At 35.2% G+C, this 16,433-nt stretch overlaps 2 protein-coding genes across 2 annotated transcripts; both read left to right on the forward strand.

Annotated features, from left to right (window-relative positions):
- Positions 1-2,477: 2,477 nt before the first annotated feature.
- LOC142598007 (acetyl-CoA carboxylase-like) lies at positions 2,478-9,475 on the forward strand. The gene is made up of 4 exons (XM_075734991.1): positions 2,478-3,375; positions 3,433-3,522; positions 5,278-9,338; positions 9,410-9,475. The coding sequence occupies exons 1-4, from the start codon at positions 2,478-2,480 to the stop codon at positions 9,473-9,475; spliced, it is 5,115 nt and encodes a 1,704-aa protein (XP_075591106.1).
- A 1,232-nt stretch (positions 9,476-10,707) lies between these two features.
- On the forward strand, positions 10,708-11,523 carry LOC142598008 (uncharacterized). Its single transcript, XM_075734992.1, has one exon. It carries the CDS (start codon positions 10,708-10,710, stop codon positions 11,521-11,523), a length of 816 nt encoding a protein of 271 aa, XP_075591107.1.
- The last annotated feature ends 4,910 nt before the right edge of the window (positions 11,524-16,433 follow it).

Genomic DNA, 16,433 nt, shown 5'->3' on the forward strand with positions numbered 1-16,433 from the left:
CGGGTGGGTCATGTTATCATCAATCTGATCAGCGATGTTTGTTATCTTGGATTGATAAATATCTGTTTCGAGCCTGGGTGAATTGTTGATTTGGTCGGTCTCAACAGTAGCTTTTTCTTTTGAAAAATCGTTAGTAAAAGATATTGAACTGACACATTCTGAAGCTGCAGAATATTCCATGGAAATGTCGTTAGTGTAGCAAACATCTTCGGCAACACTTGGAGAGTTTTCACTAAGGTTACTGTCGATAACACTACAAGCTGCAACTGATGCATTTTCATTAGAGAAAGCAATTTCATCTGAAGAAAGTGACTCGTTTTCATCTTCTGAATTAGTGTTTGTCGGAATATTAGAGTTGGATGCAATAGCGCTAATATTCTTTTCGTATTGTGGAATTTCAGAATCGATGTTGATGCAAGCAACGTCTGATTCTTCTTTGAAATTTAATAATGAATTGGTTTCTTGCCTGGCTATTGATTGAGAATTGGATTTGAGTTCTTCATTATCGATTTTCGCATCGATCTTGTTAATTTTCGTTGTTGAGTCGTCGTTATTGTCCAAACCAATAGCGTCATGACCGTTAATCTCTGCTATGTTATCATTATTTTCATCGCTGCATTTAATTGGTGTATCAACAAGCATTTGGCTATTCGAATCTATAGCCAATGACTTTGGTTGTTCAGACGTATGAAGCGATTTTACTTTTTCTGGAAGTTCAATTTTTTCTGTTAGCTCCGAATCACAATTTATCTTATTCGAATTCTCTTCAGTCATTCGGCTTTTTTGTAAAAAACTTTCGCTCTTTGATTCTATTTTTGGTTCGTCTTTCTCGCAAATGAATTTAGATGGGGTAATCGTTTCATTTGTGCCCATTGTGGAATCATTTAAGTTGGACAACTCTGAAGTGTTTTCGCTTGTATTTATGATGTTATCTGGATTGCATTTCATTTTAAAATAGTAGTCTTCATTATTTTTTTTCAAGGATTTTTCCAAATGTGCAGCTGTTTCAATATCAATTTGTAAGTTGATTTTATTACTTGTTTGATTGATATTCTCTTTAGATAAGACATCATTCGCTTTTTTGTCCATAATATTTAGATTTTCTCCGTTTCTCTCATTGGCGACATTAGAATCTTCAGCTAAGATACCAGTCGAAGAAACTTCACTTGGCTGAAAATGATTTAAACAGTCATCTGATTGTTCTTGTATTAGTTTGTTGTCTAATGAAGATTTCTTATTAGAAACACTATGACCGTCTGTATCAGGGTTTGAATTAGTTTTATCTGAATTAGAAAATTGTTTGTTTTTTACATTACCTTCAACACTGGACACAATATACGAAGCTGTTCGGACTTGGGAATCCGTTTTACTATTGTCTTGATTTTTTTTTTGTTTAAGAGTATTTTTATCAGAACTGTTTGATATTTCTCTTTGTGGTTTTGGCATCGTAACTTGTTTAAACTCGTTATTTATTGACAAAATGATTTAATTATTACAACTCAGAGTAACTATTAATCTTAATACTAAAAATAAAAAATGATGTTCTAAAATAACAAAAATTATGTAAAATTGATTAACCGAATATATTTTTTATGAATAGGATATTATTTGATTAAACTTGTATTATAGACCGTCATTTTTCCCCAGTAAACAAATTTATGTGGGGTTAACCATTTTTTAAATGAATGATCAAAAAATAAATTGATTGTACTATTGAGTATAATGCAGTATGTTTTTATGTAAGTTATATAAGGGTGATCATGTCCATGATAGATAATAAAAAATAAATCTTTGATCGTGTTGGAGATTATGTCGACACACAAATTAATTAATTATAACAAATGCTTAAAGAGTATGCATCAATAGAAGAATTTGCTAAACAAAATAATACCAATACGATAATTAAAAGAATTCTAATAGCAAATAATGGAAACGCTGCTTTGAAATTCGCAAAGTCCATAAAAGAATGGTGTTTACAAGTTTTTAATAATGAAAATGAAATAGAACTTGTAGGTCTGGTAACTTGTGAAGATGAGTCTGGATCTGCAGAGTATATATCATTTTTAGACTTTGTAGCTAGGTTGCCTGGTGGAAGTAACAACTTTAACTACGCGAACATCGATGAGATTGTTAAAGTCGCGAATGCTTTTGAATGTGACGGGGTATGGCCTGGGTGGGGTCATGCGAGTGAAAACGATGAACTGCCGAGAGCTTTATCGTCAAGAAGCAATGCGTTATGGATAGGTCCGTCTGCTGAATCTATGGTTGCTGTTGGGTGTAAAATTGCAAGTACAATAGTAGCTCAAAATCATAACGTTCCAGTTGTCAAGTGGAGCGGAAGTCGCGTTAAACTAGAAAAAAAAAAAGATGGGACTGATTTTGAGGAAATTATTCAAAGTCATATTCAGGACGCATGTATTAAGAGCGTAAACGATTTAGTAACTTTGTTAGAAAATAATATAATTGACGTTCCTTTTATGCTAAAAGCCGCAGCTGGTGGCGGTGGGAAAGGTATTAGAATTGTCAACAATATAGAAGACGCTGAAGATGCATATAGACAAGTCTGTAATGAAGTTCAAGGTAGTTTAATTTTCGCTATGAATTGTTTAAGTAACTGTAGACACATTGAAGTTCAAATATTAGGCGATAACTACGGAAACGTTTTACCTTGTGGTACTCGAGATTGTACTATTCAACGACGCCATCAAAAAATTATTGAAGAAGGTCCACCTATTTGTCTTGATGAAAAAACCAAAAATGAAGTAATGGAAGCTGCAAAGACTTTATGTGAAGCTGTCCATTATAAAAACGCAGGTACGGTTGAATTTTTGTATGACAATGAAACGTCAAAATTTTATTTCCTTGAAGTGAATGCACGGTTGCAAGTCGAACATGTTATAACTGAATTACTAATGGATGCTAATTTACCAGCTGCTCAAGTCCAAATAACAATGGGGCTCGAACTTGACAAAATTGATACATTAACTAAGTACATTGAAGAGAAAAAGAACAATCTCATTAACAAAAAACACTGTATTGCAGTGAGAATCGTAGCTGAAAATCCTGAAAAAAATTTTCAACCAACAACTGGAAAAATACACGAGTTACACATGAATGGCAGTCCTAATGTTTGGGGTTATTTCAGCATTGGTCAAGGCGGTACTGTTCATCAATATTGCGATTCACAAATTGGTCATATATTTTGCGCTGCAGATAACAGAGAACAAGCCAGAAAATACCTTGTAAGAGCATTACACCAACTTACAATACGAGGAGAAATATCCGTTAACATATCAGCTTTACTTGTAATTTTAAACCACGAAGATTACATTGCAAATAAAACTTGGACAAAATGGCTTGAAGATAAAAACATATGTAGAGTCCAGCAAATTACAGATGTTTGCTCTATTTCTCCAACTTTTTTTAATGCAGTTCTCTATGGAGCGACTTATAAAGCAATTACCGAATTTAGAAATAATGAAGAAGAATTTAAAGCTAAGATTAATCAAGGTCAAGTCCCTGGTAAGTTGCTTGAAAGCGTGCAATGCACTTTATTATATCAAGGTGCTTTAAAATTTATTACATCCTGTTATCAATCAAGTAATAACACCATTAAAGTTACATTAAATGGATCAGAAGCAACGGTGAGATATAACGAATCGTCAACTCAACTTGATAAAAAAATATCATGGTTTTTTATGAGTGAGGGAATTGACTTTAAACATAGAAAAGTTGGGTTTCAGGAAAATACCGATATTGGTGAGTTAAAAGTTGAGGTAGATCATCAAACATACTGTTTTTCAAAAGAACAAGATCCTACACAATTTTGTGCTACCTATTCAGCGAAACTTGTGCGTTGGTTAGTGGAAAATGGATCTTATGTAGAAAAAGGTACTAACATCGCAGAAATTGAGTTGATGAAAATGTATCTGCCATTATCATCTGAAATTAGTGGAACTATAACTATTTTACAATCAGAAGGTGTAGTTTTTCAGCCTGGTGTATTACTAGCAACTTTTGAGCCCCCTGCTCATGTAGTAGTAAAAAAACCCACTGTATATTCAGGCACTTTTGGCGAAGTATTGAAAAATACAACAAGTGTTAACTTAAATAAACATCATCCTATAGTTTGCTGAGCTTATTATTGTATTATGTAAACAATTAATAGCTATATATCATGTGCTTAAAATAAAAAATCTTTATCATTATTTTGTGATATTCTAATATACAAAGCGTAAACTTGTTATTATATATAAATACTCACGAGATGTCATGATATTCTTCACTCAACATAATTTTTTAACGTTATTCAATTTAGTTGATATAAGGTTTATGTTTCATTAAATTTTAATCTAGTTTACACATCTCTGTGTGTCATCTTTACAAAATTAGAATTTTTTTGCTACTCAGTTTATTATTAGTTTATATGTTTTTCTCACAATATAATGAACTAGAAACTTTTAATAATGCACGAGAAGTATTATATAATACTTTAGCAGGATATTATTTAACCAAAACTGAAATTCAAGAAGCAGTTGACGTTTTCATTATTTCTACTTTGCAGTAAGTTTTATAAATCTAGTAGGTTTACCTCAATAAAAATTAGTGGTTGGCTTATAATAATAAAAATTGATTTAAAAGCTTATTACGAAATATGTTCTTTTAGTTCCAAAAAATTACCTATCTTAGAACTTTCTAAAGCGTTATCTTGTTCGAGAAATAATATTAATAATGATGCCATCAAAGAAATCGAAAAAGTAATTGATAAATTAATGACAAGAGTTCAGAATGATGAGAACGCTGCAGTGAATGATAAACAGTCGCCTCGTTTGACGAGAATAAAATTACCAGCAAATGCAGTGATGAATGACAATTTCAGTGAAAATATAAATATAAATGGAAACCCTTGTTTGGATTTTGATTCACTTTTATCAAGTGAAATTCAAAAATTACATAATAAGTTTACTTCAAGTGGTTTGATAGCTCCAGCTATTGAAAATGTGTTAACCAAATACTATAATGGATATATCATCAATTGTTGCGCTGAGATAACTGGTTTAATTGAATTATATTTACGAGTGGAGGAGATATTTTATACTAGTGAAAATCCCGTGGCGGAGCTCGTTATTCATAGTAAAAGGCCTGAAATGACTACTGATCAGCTTTTATATTTTGCTAGAAGTCATCAAGCTCTAAAAAGAAAGAATATTTTAATTCTAAGCTTATTAAATATTATATCTTCTAAACCCATATTGTTATCTTTATTTGATCCATTAGAACATTCGGTACGTCAGCTTTCAAATTTATCCAAAATCGAATATAGTGAAGTAACCGATGCCACGAGAACTTTATTATTATGTGTAAGAGAAGGAGTTCCTTTTGATCAACATACGATGGAGGTCATGGCTCGATTGAAGGCAGTAATTGAATATGGAAATTCGGGAGCCACAAGTCCTTTTACATCTATGCATCATTTGTTTCGAGATCCAGAATCAATGCAATTTGATATGGCTCATTTGCCTAATTATAACGAATATAATAATGAAGTCTCAACTTTCAAAGAATTATTAAAAATTATTCAACCGACCTTAGATATTACACAATATTCTACTGAGGCCCTACTATTTGCTATTTGCAATGGAGATAGAGAAATTAGTGAATTAGCAATTAAACTTGTACTTTTACGAGTAAACGGTTTTCGTTGGCAGATATTGAAATCATTAAATATAAAATTTCAAGATGATGTTTGGAATATTTGCGATGAAGAAACTAAAAGTAAACATACTTATAAACAAGAAAAAAATTCAGTTATTGTACGATGGATGAGTCCTCCTATTATTTCTTATGAATGGTTACAACGTTCGAATGATTGTTTAAGGCCTGATAATCAGTGTGCAAACGAATCTGAAGTTGGCTTCAAAGAAACATCGATATCATCAGGTCATTCTGCTTATGTTAATAGAGGAGCGAAATTTTATCATATGATAAACGATTTTTCTGTTGTCACAGATGCTGAGTATGATATTGATATGCTTTATAATACGCTGGCTATAGTAATTACAAACCCTAATAACATTTCCGTTTCTTTGAGAGAAAAATTAACAGAATTGATGGAGATTGAATTGCTTTATGCTGTTTCAATTAAGCCTAAAGGAGTTAGAAATTTATTTATACTTTTCATTAATTTAGAATTCTCCATTGACAATTTCGTTGATTTACTAAACGAAAATGCCGATACGTTAGCAAGAATCAATATCAATTTAGTTTATTTAACACACTTAGCCAACCATCCTTCAGACAACACTTCACCAGCCAAAAATTCGTTTATTACAGGATTGCCAAAAGTAGCTCCTGTCTTAAACCATTATTATTATCGTAATATTAAAGAAATTCCCTATGCCAATACAGCGCCGTTTCATAAAAATTATTTTGTGGAAGAAAAATTATTACGACATTGTGAGCTCCCTCTTATACAAAATCTTGAACTTCGTCGAATGAGATTATATAACATTTGCAAGTTACCATGTATGTACCCTAACATACATGTCTATGAAGCCGTTCCAAAAGCAAAAACTGATGAGACACCAAGATTCTTATTAAGATTAATCACAAATATTAATAGTGCAATAACTAGTGATATTGGGTTATATGAAGTTGAAAAATTAATTGTAAATGGTTTGAACCATTTGGAGTTATTGATGCGTGAAAAAAAAAATGCTTCCAATAACCATATTCTTCTATCCGTAAATTATATTAAAGTAAATGATGTACTTTGCGACAATTCTGGAAATAAGGAATTTGAACAACTAAATAAACTAACCCCTCAGCTAGCAGAACAAATTGTAAGAGATTTTTATAACAAATATTCACAAAGAATTAAAAAATTTAAATGTAATACCATAGAAGTAAGATTTAAAACTAAAATAATAGATGCTGATAAACGTTATAAGCCAGTTAATTTAACTGATGGATCGTACCCTTGCAGAGTTATTCTACATATCGGAGAAACAGTTAAAACTGAAAGATATGTAGAATTACAAAATCCGTCGACAGGAGAGCATATTTTTGCAGCACTTTATTCTGGCGATACTGTAAGTACGCTGTTTTTGAAAAGCAATACAAACAAATCAGTGCCCATAAATAATAAATCCGCTACACATATGAAATGTGTAACTGATTATTATAATCGAGAAGATCTTGATGGTAAAAGTGTTGATACCCCACATAGTTGGAATGGTGAATTAGAAGCAAAACGTGAAATAGCTAAAAATGTTAACACGTTCTATGTCTATGATTTTATTGATTTACTAGAATCTGCTATGCAAGAAAGCTGGAAGAAATGTCCAAAACATAGTTTTACCACTGATCATCAATATCCTTCAGACAATAATCCTACATTATTACTACCAGAAAAATTGATTGAGGTTGTTGAGTTGATATTAAATAATAACCAGCAATTAGTAGAAAGTTCTAGATGTCCAGGATATAATACATGTGGAATGGTTGCTTGGAAAATGCTGCTTAGAACACCGGAATTTCCAAAAGGCAGGAGAATAATAGTAATAGCTAATGATATCACTTATCAGCTTGGCACTTTTGGAGTTGAAGAAGATTTATTATTTTTAAAAGCTAGTGAATTGGCCCGAGAACTTGGTATTCCAAGAATTTATATTGCTGTAAATAGTGGAGCACGTATTGGCTTATCCGAAAATCTTATTAATGTGTTTTTAGTGGAATGGATTGATAAGAATAAACCACAACTTGGTTGTAAATACATTTATTTAAAAGATGAAGATTACATTAAGGTAGGTGGAAAAAATTGTGTGAAAGCTGAAAAGGTAGTTAATTCTGACGGCGAAGAAGTTTGGAAAATCAATGATATAATTGATACTAGTTCTAATTTAGGTGTCGAAAACCTCATGGGTAGTGCAATGATAGCTGGAGAAACAGTGAGAAATTACAAAAACAATTTTACACTTACTTTTGTTACAGGAAGAAGTGTCGGCATAGGAGCATATTTAGCTAGATTGGGCCAGCGTGTTATTCAAAAAGATTGTGTTGCCCCAATAATATTAACAGGTTTTCAAGCTCTTAATCGAATTTTAGCTAAACAAGCTTATTCTAGTAATGATGAATTAGGTGGAACTAGGGTTATGGCTAATAACGGAGTTACTCATCAAGTAGTTAGTAATGACTTGGAAGGTTGTATAGCTATCTTAAAATGGTTATCTTTCGTCCCAGAACACATAAACGGGCCTTTACCAATACTGATTCATCCTGGTGACCCGATTAACCGTCCGGTCAGATATACACCGAGTTCTTTAACAAATGATCCTCGATATTTATTAACTGGTTGTACTGATTCCAAAGGTTTTTGGCTTTCTGGTATATTAGATAAAGGAAGTTTTATTGAAACTCTGGAAAGATATGGCAAATCGGTTATTGCAGGCAGGGGTCGAATAGGTGGTTTACCGTTAGGTGTGATATGTGTAGAAACTCGAGTTACTTATAACTGTATCCCCGCTGATCCAGCCTTACCTTATAGCGTGGAAGAAAAATATCCTAGAGCAGGCCAGGTTTGGTTTCCTGAAAGTGCGTACAAAACTGCACAATGTATATATGATTTCAATAAAGAAGAACTTCCTTTATTGATTCTTGCTAATTGGCGAGGTTTCAGTGGAGGTCAACACGATATGTATCATGAAATATTAAAATTTGGAAGCATGATTGTGGACGCACTCGTTGAGTATAAGCAGCCATGCATTATTTACATTCCTCCTAAAGGTGAATTGAGAGGGGGAGCATGGGTTGTTATCGATTCTCGAATAAACCCTGATTATATGGAAATGTATGCGGACACTGACAGCAGGGCTGGAGTAATCGAAACTACTGGTTTAATTGAAATTAAATATCGTGAAAAACGTCTGCGAGAACTGGCTTCCCGTGTTGACGAAAAATATACAAATACATCAAACGAACTAAAAAAATTGTTAGCGAGTGGCGTTTCACGAAATGACAAACATATAAAAGAATTAGAAGAAAAACTTGACAAGCGCTTTGAAATTTTAGCACCTGTTATGCGACAAATAGCGCTGCATTTTGCTGATTTGCATGACACTCCTGAACGTATGAAAGCTACAAATGCAATTAAGGAAGTTATTCCTTGGAACAATTGTCGCCAAATTCTTTATTGGAAAATTCGAAGTAAACTAATTCAAGACAACTTGAGAGACGAAATCATCAAGCAAGATCCACGAATCACTTTACAGGAAGCTCAGGAAATAATTAAGTCTTGGGTTTCAAATGACGGAACCAACATTGAAAACCCTCAAGAATTAGTAAGTTGGACGTGCTCCTACGTGCAAGACTTAGCTAACAAAATCAATTCGATTCGTTTTACTTATATTAGAGATATGGTTATAAATTACTCGAAAGAAAACATCAAAGCCGTTGCTTTAGCGTTGCGTTCGCTTGATTTATCGCAAGTCGAAAAAATTCAAAAACTATTGGATCGTAGCTTGTCGCAATGCTTGTCATCTACGTATCATATTTAGCTGTTATTTCAGTTATGACAATTAATATCAACTTTTAAAAATAATTTCAAATATTACCTGAAGACTGTCGTTTTTATTTCTTATAACACTTGTTTGTATTGCTGTGTCCTTATATATGTATTGAGATGGGTCAAACTTACTAGGCTCAAAGCTTGAAAATAACCTTTAAAAACATACTTAAATAAATCTAGGTATTCTACAAGAGATTCTGTTGTGCAGTAGTCTAATGGCTGAATAAATAGCAAGTTGTTGACGATAAAAAAATCTACAAAAATATTGGTACATCTACATACACTTGTTCTGGCTTGTTACCAGCTCGATTCGTGTGCACGAAGAATTAAACATTAATAACCAAGCGTTATTTAAAAACTTGTTTAGTAAGACGAGGTGAGAGGTTTCAATCGAAATCTTGTTCAAACGCAAGGATAAAACAAAAAGTTGCCGTCCCAAATCTAAACCTATTGAACGAATCATATCCATTTTCTTGTTGTGGGACAAGTGTGGATTTCGAATAAGATAGTTATATAACAACTGTACCGAACGAAAACTAATTCTATTAGATTTTAAATTGTTTTTTAAAATAAGACTTTCCATGAAAAATCTTACACAGCAAAGTTTCCAAAGCTAAATTGTTTTACGAGCAATGTAACATGAACAAACCATAAAGTAGTTTAATAATAATGCGGAAAAATTAATAATCCCATAATAATTAATATTCGCATCTAGTATTATTCATTAATAATTTTTTGATTATAATATACTGTGTTTTGATGTAATACAAATGGCTGAATGTACTGCCTTAAGTGATTACTATGACGGGCAAATAGATTTATATCAAAAAGAAATTTATCAAATAAAGCATGAAAATAAGCGGTTTGAGGCAGAGCGAGACAAGTTGAACAAACGCGTCAGAGAGCTTAAGAGCGAATTAGAAGGTCTACTCGAAAGTGCTTATCCGGTGGGTGAAGTAATCAAGCCTTTGGGTAAAACTCGAGTGCTGGTGCGACTGAATTCTGACGGCAGATACGTCGTCGAACTTGGACCCAACATCAAAATAGAAGATTGCAAACTTAACACGCGAGTGGCCTTGAGCAGTGACAGTTACGTCATTCACAAAATTTTACCTAATTCCGTAGACCCATTAGTCAGTCTGATGAAGGTCGAAAAAGTGCCTGACAGCTGTTACGCCGATATTGGTGGTCTGTCAAAGCAAATAAAAGCAATTAAAGAAGTGATTGAATTGCCCATCAACCACCCTGAGTTGTTCGAGCAACTCGGTATTGCACAGCCCAAGGGAGTCTTGTTGTATGGACCTCCTGGAACGGGAAAAACCCTATTGGCCGGTGCTGTTGCACACCATACCAACTGTACGTTTATCCGTGTTAGTGGAAGCGAGCTAGTTCAAAAATACATTGGTGAAGGTAGCCGAATGGTTCGGGAACTTTTTGTCATGGCGAGGGAGCACGCGCCTTCTATTATATTTATGGACGAAATCGATAGCATAGGGTCGCAAAGATTCGACAAAACTAGCGGTCCACGTGGCGACAATGAGGTCCAAAGAACTATGTTGGAACTTTTGAACCAGCTCGACGGGTTCGAAAGTACGCAAAATATAAAGGTTATCATGTGTACAAACAGAATTGACATTTTGGATGATGCTCTACTTCGACCTGGTCGAATCGATCGTAAAATTGAATTTCCTAACCCAGACGTAGATGCCCGGTACGATATTCTACGAATCCACTCCAGAAAAATGAATTTACTTCGTAACGTTGACCTGCATAAAGTAGCAGAACAGCTCTACGGCGCGTCTGGCGCAGACGTTAAGGCCACTTGTACCGAAGCAGGAATGTTCGCCCTGAGAGAACGAAGAGTCAACATCACGCAAACAGACTTTGAATTGGCTGTGGCCAAAGTTATGAAGCAAAGCAAGTCACAAAATGCGAGTGTACAAATGCTGCTTCGATAACTGTTTGTTTTAGTTTTACATTATTATTCAATGTTGATACTCAACCATACTCTGTTCTATTGGATGTGTATACGCTTTCACAATCTCATTAATTAGATGTGGAGACAACCTAATGATTTCGGTGTTTTGATATCTGAGGTTGTCCGTTGCGTTTCCGAAAATTTTCACTAGTATTTTTTTAGAAATACGGTAAATAAAATTATTGTGTTTGTATAAAGTTCTTTGAGCACGCAACCCAATCACACAAATGATTTCCACTATCAAGATCACCAAAAATGCTATGATACCAGGCCCAAGTTTTGTGGGGCTGTAATTTTTGTTGTTACTTTCTAGATTTGTAGAAATCAAAATGGCCGTAAAATATCCTGTTGCTACTAAAATAAAAAGAGACTGATATCCAAACATTTGAGTCAGCGCGGAATACGCAATTGTTCCTGAACTTTCGTGTCTTGTCATCCAAAGCCCGTTTGAAAAGTTGTATTTTTCCGTCCAGTACTTTAGTGAGAAAAACATTCCCGCGATCAGAGGGATTACAGGGCAGTGCAAACTGAAAATCAGACAAATCACGAAGAAACTAACGTGGAAAGCGTAGTTCGAACCGAAGTTGAACTGCCATAGTGAAAAAGATCGTTTGAGAAGTCTGTTGACCAAAATAAAAATACAAGTTGGCAATTGGAGTAACTGCATCGTAGTACTAACCAACGTTGTGTTTATCAAGTTACGTAGGATGAACCCACCACTAGCCAAAGCAGCGTTTAAACCGATTTGGCGTAGTATAGTTATAGCGTTTTTCTCTGACAAATAGTAAAACAGAGTTGACAGTGATGTTGCTTCCACAAGTGGCAAAAAAACCATATTTAAAATGAGGTAAGCAACGTTAGAACGCATCACTGATTTTTCAAAAGAAGAAGCGCGCCAATACAACGTATGTTTGGCTGCCCAAGTAACGAGAAGGGGAAGAATAGCGTAGTTTATAGCATACATTAGATTTGGCAGAAGAAGTCCGTTGATGTAGTTACTCAGAATAACTATATTGTCTAGGAAGAGTTCTATTTTATTGACCAAAGGGGCTACGGCATCTGCTACGAAAATAGACGAAGTAACGATCAGAATAAACGTGGCTACTGCGAGGTTGAGCACAATACTCCGGAACAACCTCGAACCGGACGTGATGTGAATGTTCTCCCAGATAATATCGCTTGGCGGGGGCGCCATAGCGATTTTCCACGATTTTTTCCATATGTTAATGTTGTTCTGTTTTGGAACAGGGCTGAAAGACTTTTTGACGTCGTTTAAATTGTTGGACATTGCAAATTCACACGCAGCAATCGACGTAAAACAAACAAAAGCCATTCCAACGTTGCGTTCTGGCAGCGTTTTCGACAACCACTGCAAAGTGTCAAATAGGTTGAGACTGATGCCGTATTCTTTAGTGTATTTCACCAGCAACTTATTGAGCTTTTTGTCTGGTTTATTGTTCGAAATTACTTTTTTGATTAATTCTGAAGGTGTGGGGTAGTACTCCATTATGTTTCTGCTACCACGTATTTGCGACCAGATACAGAAATTTGAGTTTCTATCTAAATTAAGAGAATTTTTAGGTTTTGAAGCAGCTGGTTTTTCGATGCAATACTTCATTCCATCTAGCTGCGTGGAATAATTGATCGAGCTGTATTCGGAGCGCGTGGCTAACCGGTTTATGGTTTTGAGTGGATCAACTGTATTTTCTTGTTCCGTCGTTTCCTCCTCTATCTGATCTTCGTTTTCTTGGTTACGCCAAGCGAGAAAACACTTATACCAAGGCTTTGGCGGGTCGTGAAAATGGTGTATTTTTTCGTATATTTGCTGAAGTGTCTTTCTGTGTTTGTTGAAGCGTCGAAATGCTTTTAAACTTTTTGAGTAGTCTCGAATCAAGTGTATATTTGCGATGTCTTTGGGCTGGAATTTAGCCATCAGGGCGTGATAAATGGGATCTGGTGAAGCAAGATACTTGTGAATTCCGTATATCAGAACTGTGCAGGTGTTTGCTCGAAAACGCGTCGCCAAGTTGTTTATATGTTTGGGTGAGTCGGTTTGTTCAGATAACGTCGTTATCGCAATGTCTCGAATTTGAGTAATAGATAGGTACGCTGCAGAGAGAATTATCAACCAGGCCAAGTAGTAAAGAACCCAGATTCGCGTATGCAGCGTTGAAGGTATGTTCGTGATTATTATTTGTTCTAATGCATAAATGGATTTAAACTTTTTATAAACGTTGGTGTTTTCGGCTATGCCTGCCGTGTAAATGAGGCTAAAACCCATCGTCATGGTAATGGTGGCGATCGCATAAAAAAAATAAGCGCATTTCTTCAAGTTTAAAAGGTAAAGATATGTGTCTTTGTTGTGGAAATCTTCAATTTTAAAGTTCCAAACTTTGTAAAAATCAGACATTGCCAGCCGAGTTTTCCAGGGTATATCGGTGCCCTCGCCCGCTTTGCGGAATTCACCGCGAACCAAATTGTCTGTTAAATGTGTAAATTTAGTTTTCTAGTCAAACTTACCAGGATCGAAAACATCGTTTCGATATGGCCGGATCACAAAACACCACACTATTGTGCCTATAGTAAAGATGCTGATACCAGATATGAGAGCAATTATCAAACTGCTCGTAGATGAAGCCGACATTTCTTCTAGAGACGATTTTTAAATATTCCGCCAAATTGAGATATTACATTTATATGTTCGGCTCTGATCACAAAAATAATTTAATAAAATTGGAAAAATTATTCAATTTTAGATGATTTCTGCAGGTTTTCTGAAAAATATTTTATTGCGATTATTTTTTTAAAATTCCTAATTAAATGTAAATAAAATGGCATCCAGACGAATAGCAAAAGTAAGTTTCCTATCACGCTAAAACACTGTTTCAGGAACTTAGGGATTTGAAAAACGATCCTCCGGCCCTTTGTTACGCTGATACCGTTGGCGACGATTTATTTCACTGGAAAGCGTACATCATTGGCCAAGAAGATTCCCCCTACGAAGGCGGTAAGTTCGAGCTCGAAATAACCTTCTCCACGGACTACCCGTTCCGGCCCCCTATGATTCACTTTGTGACCAAGATTTATCACTGCAACATCAGTAGCCAAGGAAAAAATCTGCTTGGACATTTTGAACGACCAGTGGAGCCCTGCGCTTACTGTTGGCAAGTTGCTTCTCTCGATTTTGTCGCTGCTGACCGATCCAAACCCAAAAGACCCCTTGGTGCCTGAAATTGCGAAGCTGTACCTCACTGACAAAGAAGCTCACGACCAACGAGCACGCGAATGGACTCACAAATATGCTCGCTAATTTTTACTTAAATAATTAACATATCACAAGAAATTACTTGTCGCCTTAATAAAAATAAATTTATCTTTAAATAATCTGTATCAAATTAATTGAGTTAGCCGTTTATAATTATCCTGCAGAACCTTTTACATTCAGTTAAGATTATGTTTAGCTAGATGTTCTGACTTCTTTATTTTCGAGAATAGCTCGATGCAACAGTAGTTTATACAGCGTCAACAGTTTTTGAACGCACGTGTCTGTTGCGTTATTGTCGTCGAAATTTAAACAGTCCAGCACAGACTGACATTTAACCACTTCCAGTTTCAAATTTCTTATCAGTTTTTTTTTCAATCCGTCGATGTTCTCCGCGCTGTTCTCGTTATTTTCCTGCATGAACAAGTTAAATCTTTCTGCGAGGATGGAGTAACGCAGTTTGGAATGCGTATTATAAGGTTTAAAAAAGAACAATAAATTTTTCGATATTATGTAAAGCAACCTGTCGCTCTCAGATTTTTTTTTGGTGTAGTTTACGCATATCAAAAATTGTCTGCAGATGTAACAAATCTGCTTGACAAGCGAGTTCAACTTGGCATTCTGGACTTCCAAAGAGTAGTATTGCGCGAGAGCTTCGTTTTCTCTTTCAAGAACCTTACTTGAAAATTGTTTAGAGAGCGTTGGATTAACTTTTGTCTTTTGCAATATGTCTTTGTTTTCTTCCTTGTACCGGCGAATGACCGTGTTTGAGAATCTTTGAGCAAGATCTGTCTTTTCTTTATTACTGGAGTCTTCAGTAGGCTCATTTTCCACACTGTTCGGCTTGTTCTCACGGTTCTCTTCCGGATTAGCCCACGCAGCTTCCGTTTTGATTGGGTCGGCGTGCTTGGTCGAATTCTTGTTCAGACTTTCATACTCAGCCTGCGACAAAATTTCGTTCGTTTCCAAATTTTTGAAGCGCAGCTCACGGTCCAGCTCAAAAACCAGGAACTTCTTGGTTTTGTCGAGCGCTCCAAAATGTTTATTGTCGTAAACCCATTCTAAACCATATTCGTCAATGCAGTGCCAATAGCAGCCGTTGAATTCCCACTTGAGCAGTGCGTTTGAGTTGTTCGGATGAACTAACTGATCATAAAGCATTTATTAAAAAAAAAATAATTTCTTGATATCAGGGGCCTGTGTAAATAGGTTCTGATCAGAAAAATGTATAAATTCCCAAACAAAAACTTAGCATGCATTCACTAACATGTAGATTAAGAGACGCACCTTAATACCGATACTTTAATCATGAGAACTATTTCCTTAGTACTTTTATCTAGCCTAGCTCTGTCTAGACCTGTTCCATATACTGTTGAAGCCGACGCAACTGGTCACGCAACTAGATATGAACAAAAGACCGTTAGAAAAAACGACGACTCTCCTGCTTTAGTTAGAGAATCTTTTACAAAAGTCAAACTCCCAATTAGAGAACAAGTTATCAATTCCAAAACTTCTGAGAAAACCTTCGAGGAGAAAAAATACAACCGAAACAAGACATACGACGCCGACTCCAACCAGAAGCTTCGTTCAAAATACGAACACAACTCCAACTCAGGCTCATCGGATGA

This window comes from Dermatophagoides farinae, unplaced genomic scaffold, assembly GCF_024713945.1.
Source record: "Dermatophagoides farinae isolate YC_2012a unplaced genomic scaffold, ASM2471394v1 contig3, whole genome shotgun sequence".
Lineage (NCBI taxonomy): Eukaryota > Metazoa > Arthropoda > Arachnida > Sarcoptiformes > Pyroglyphidae > Dermatophagoides > Dermatophagoides farinae.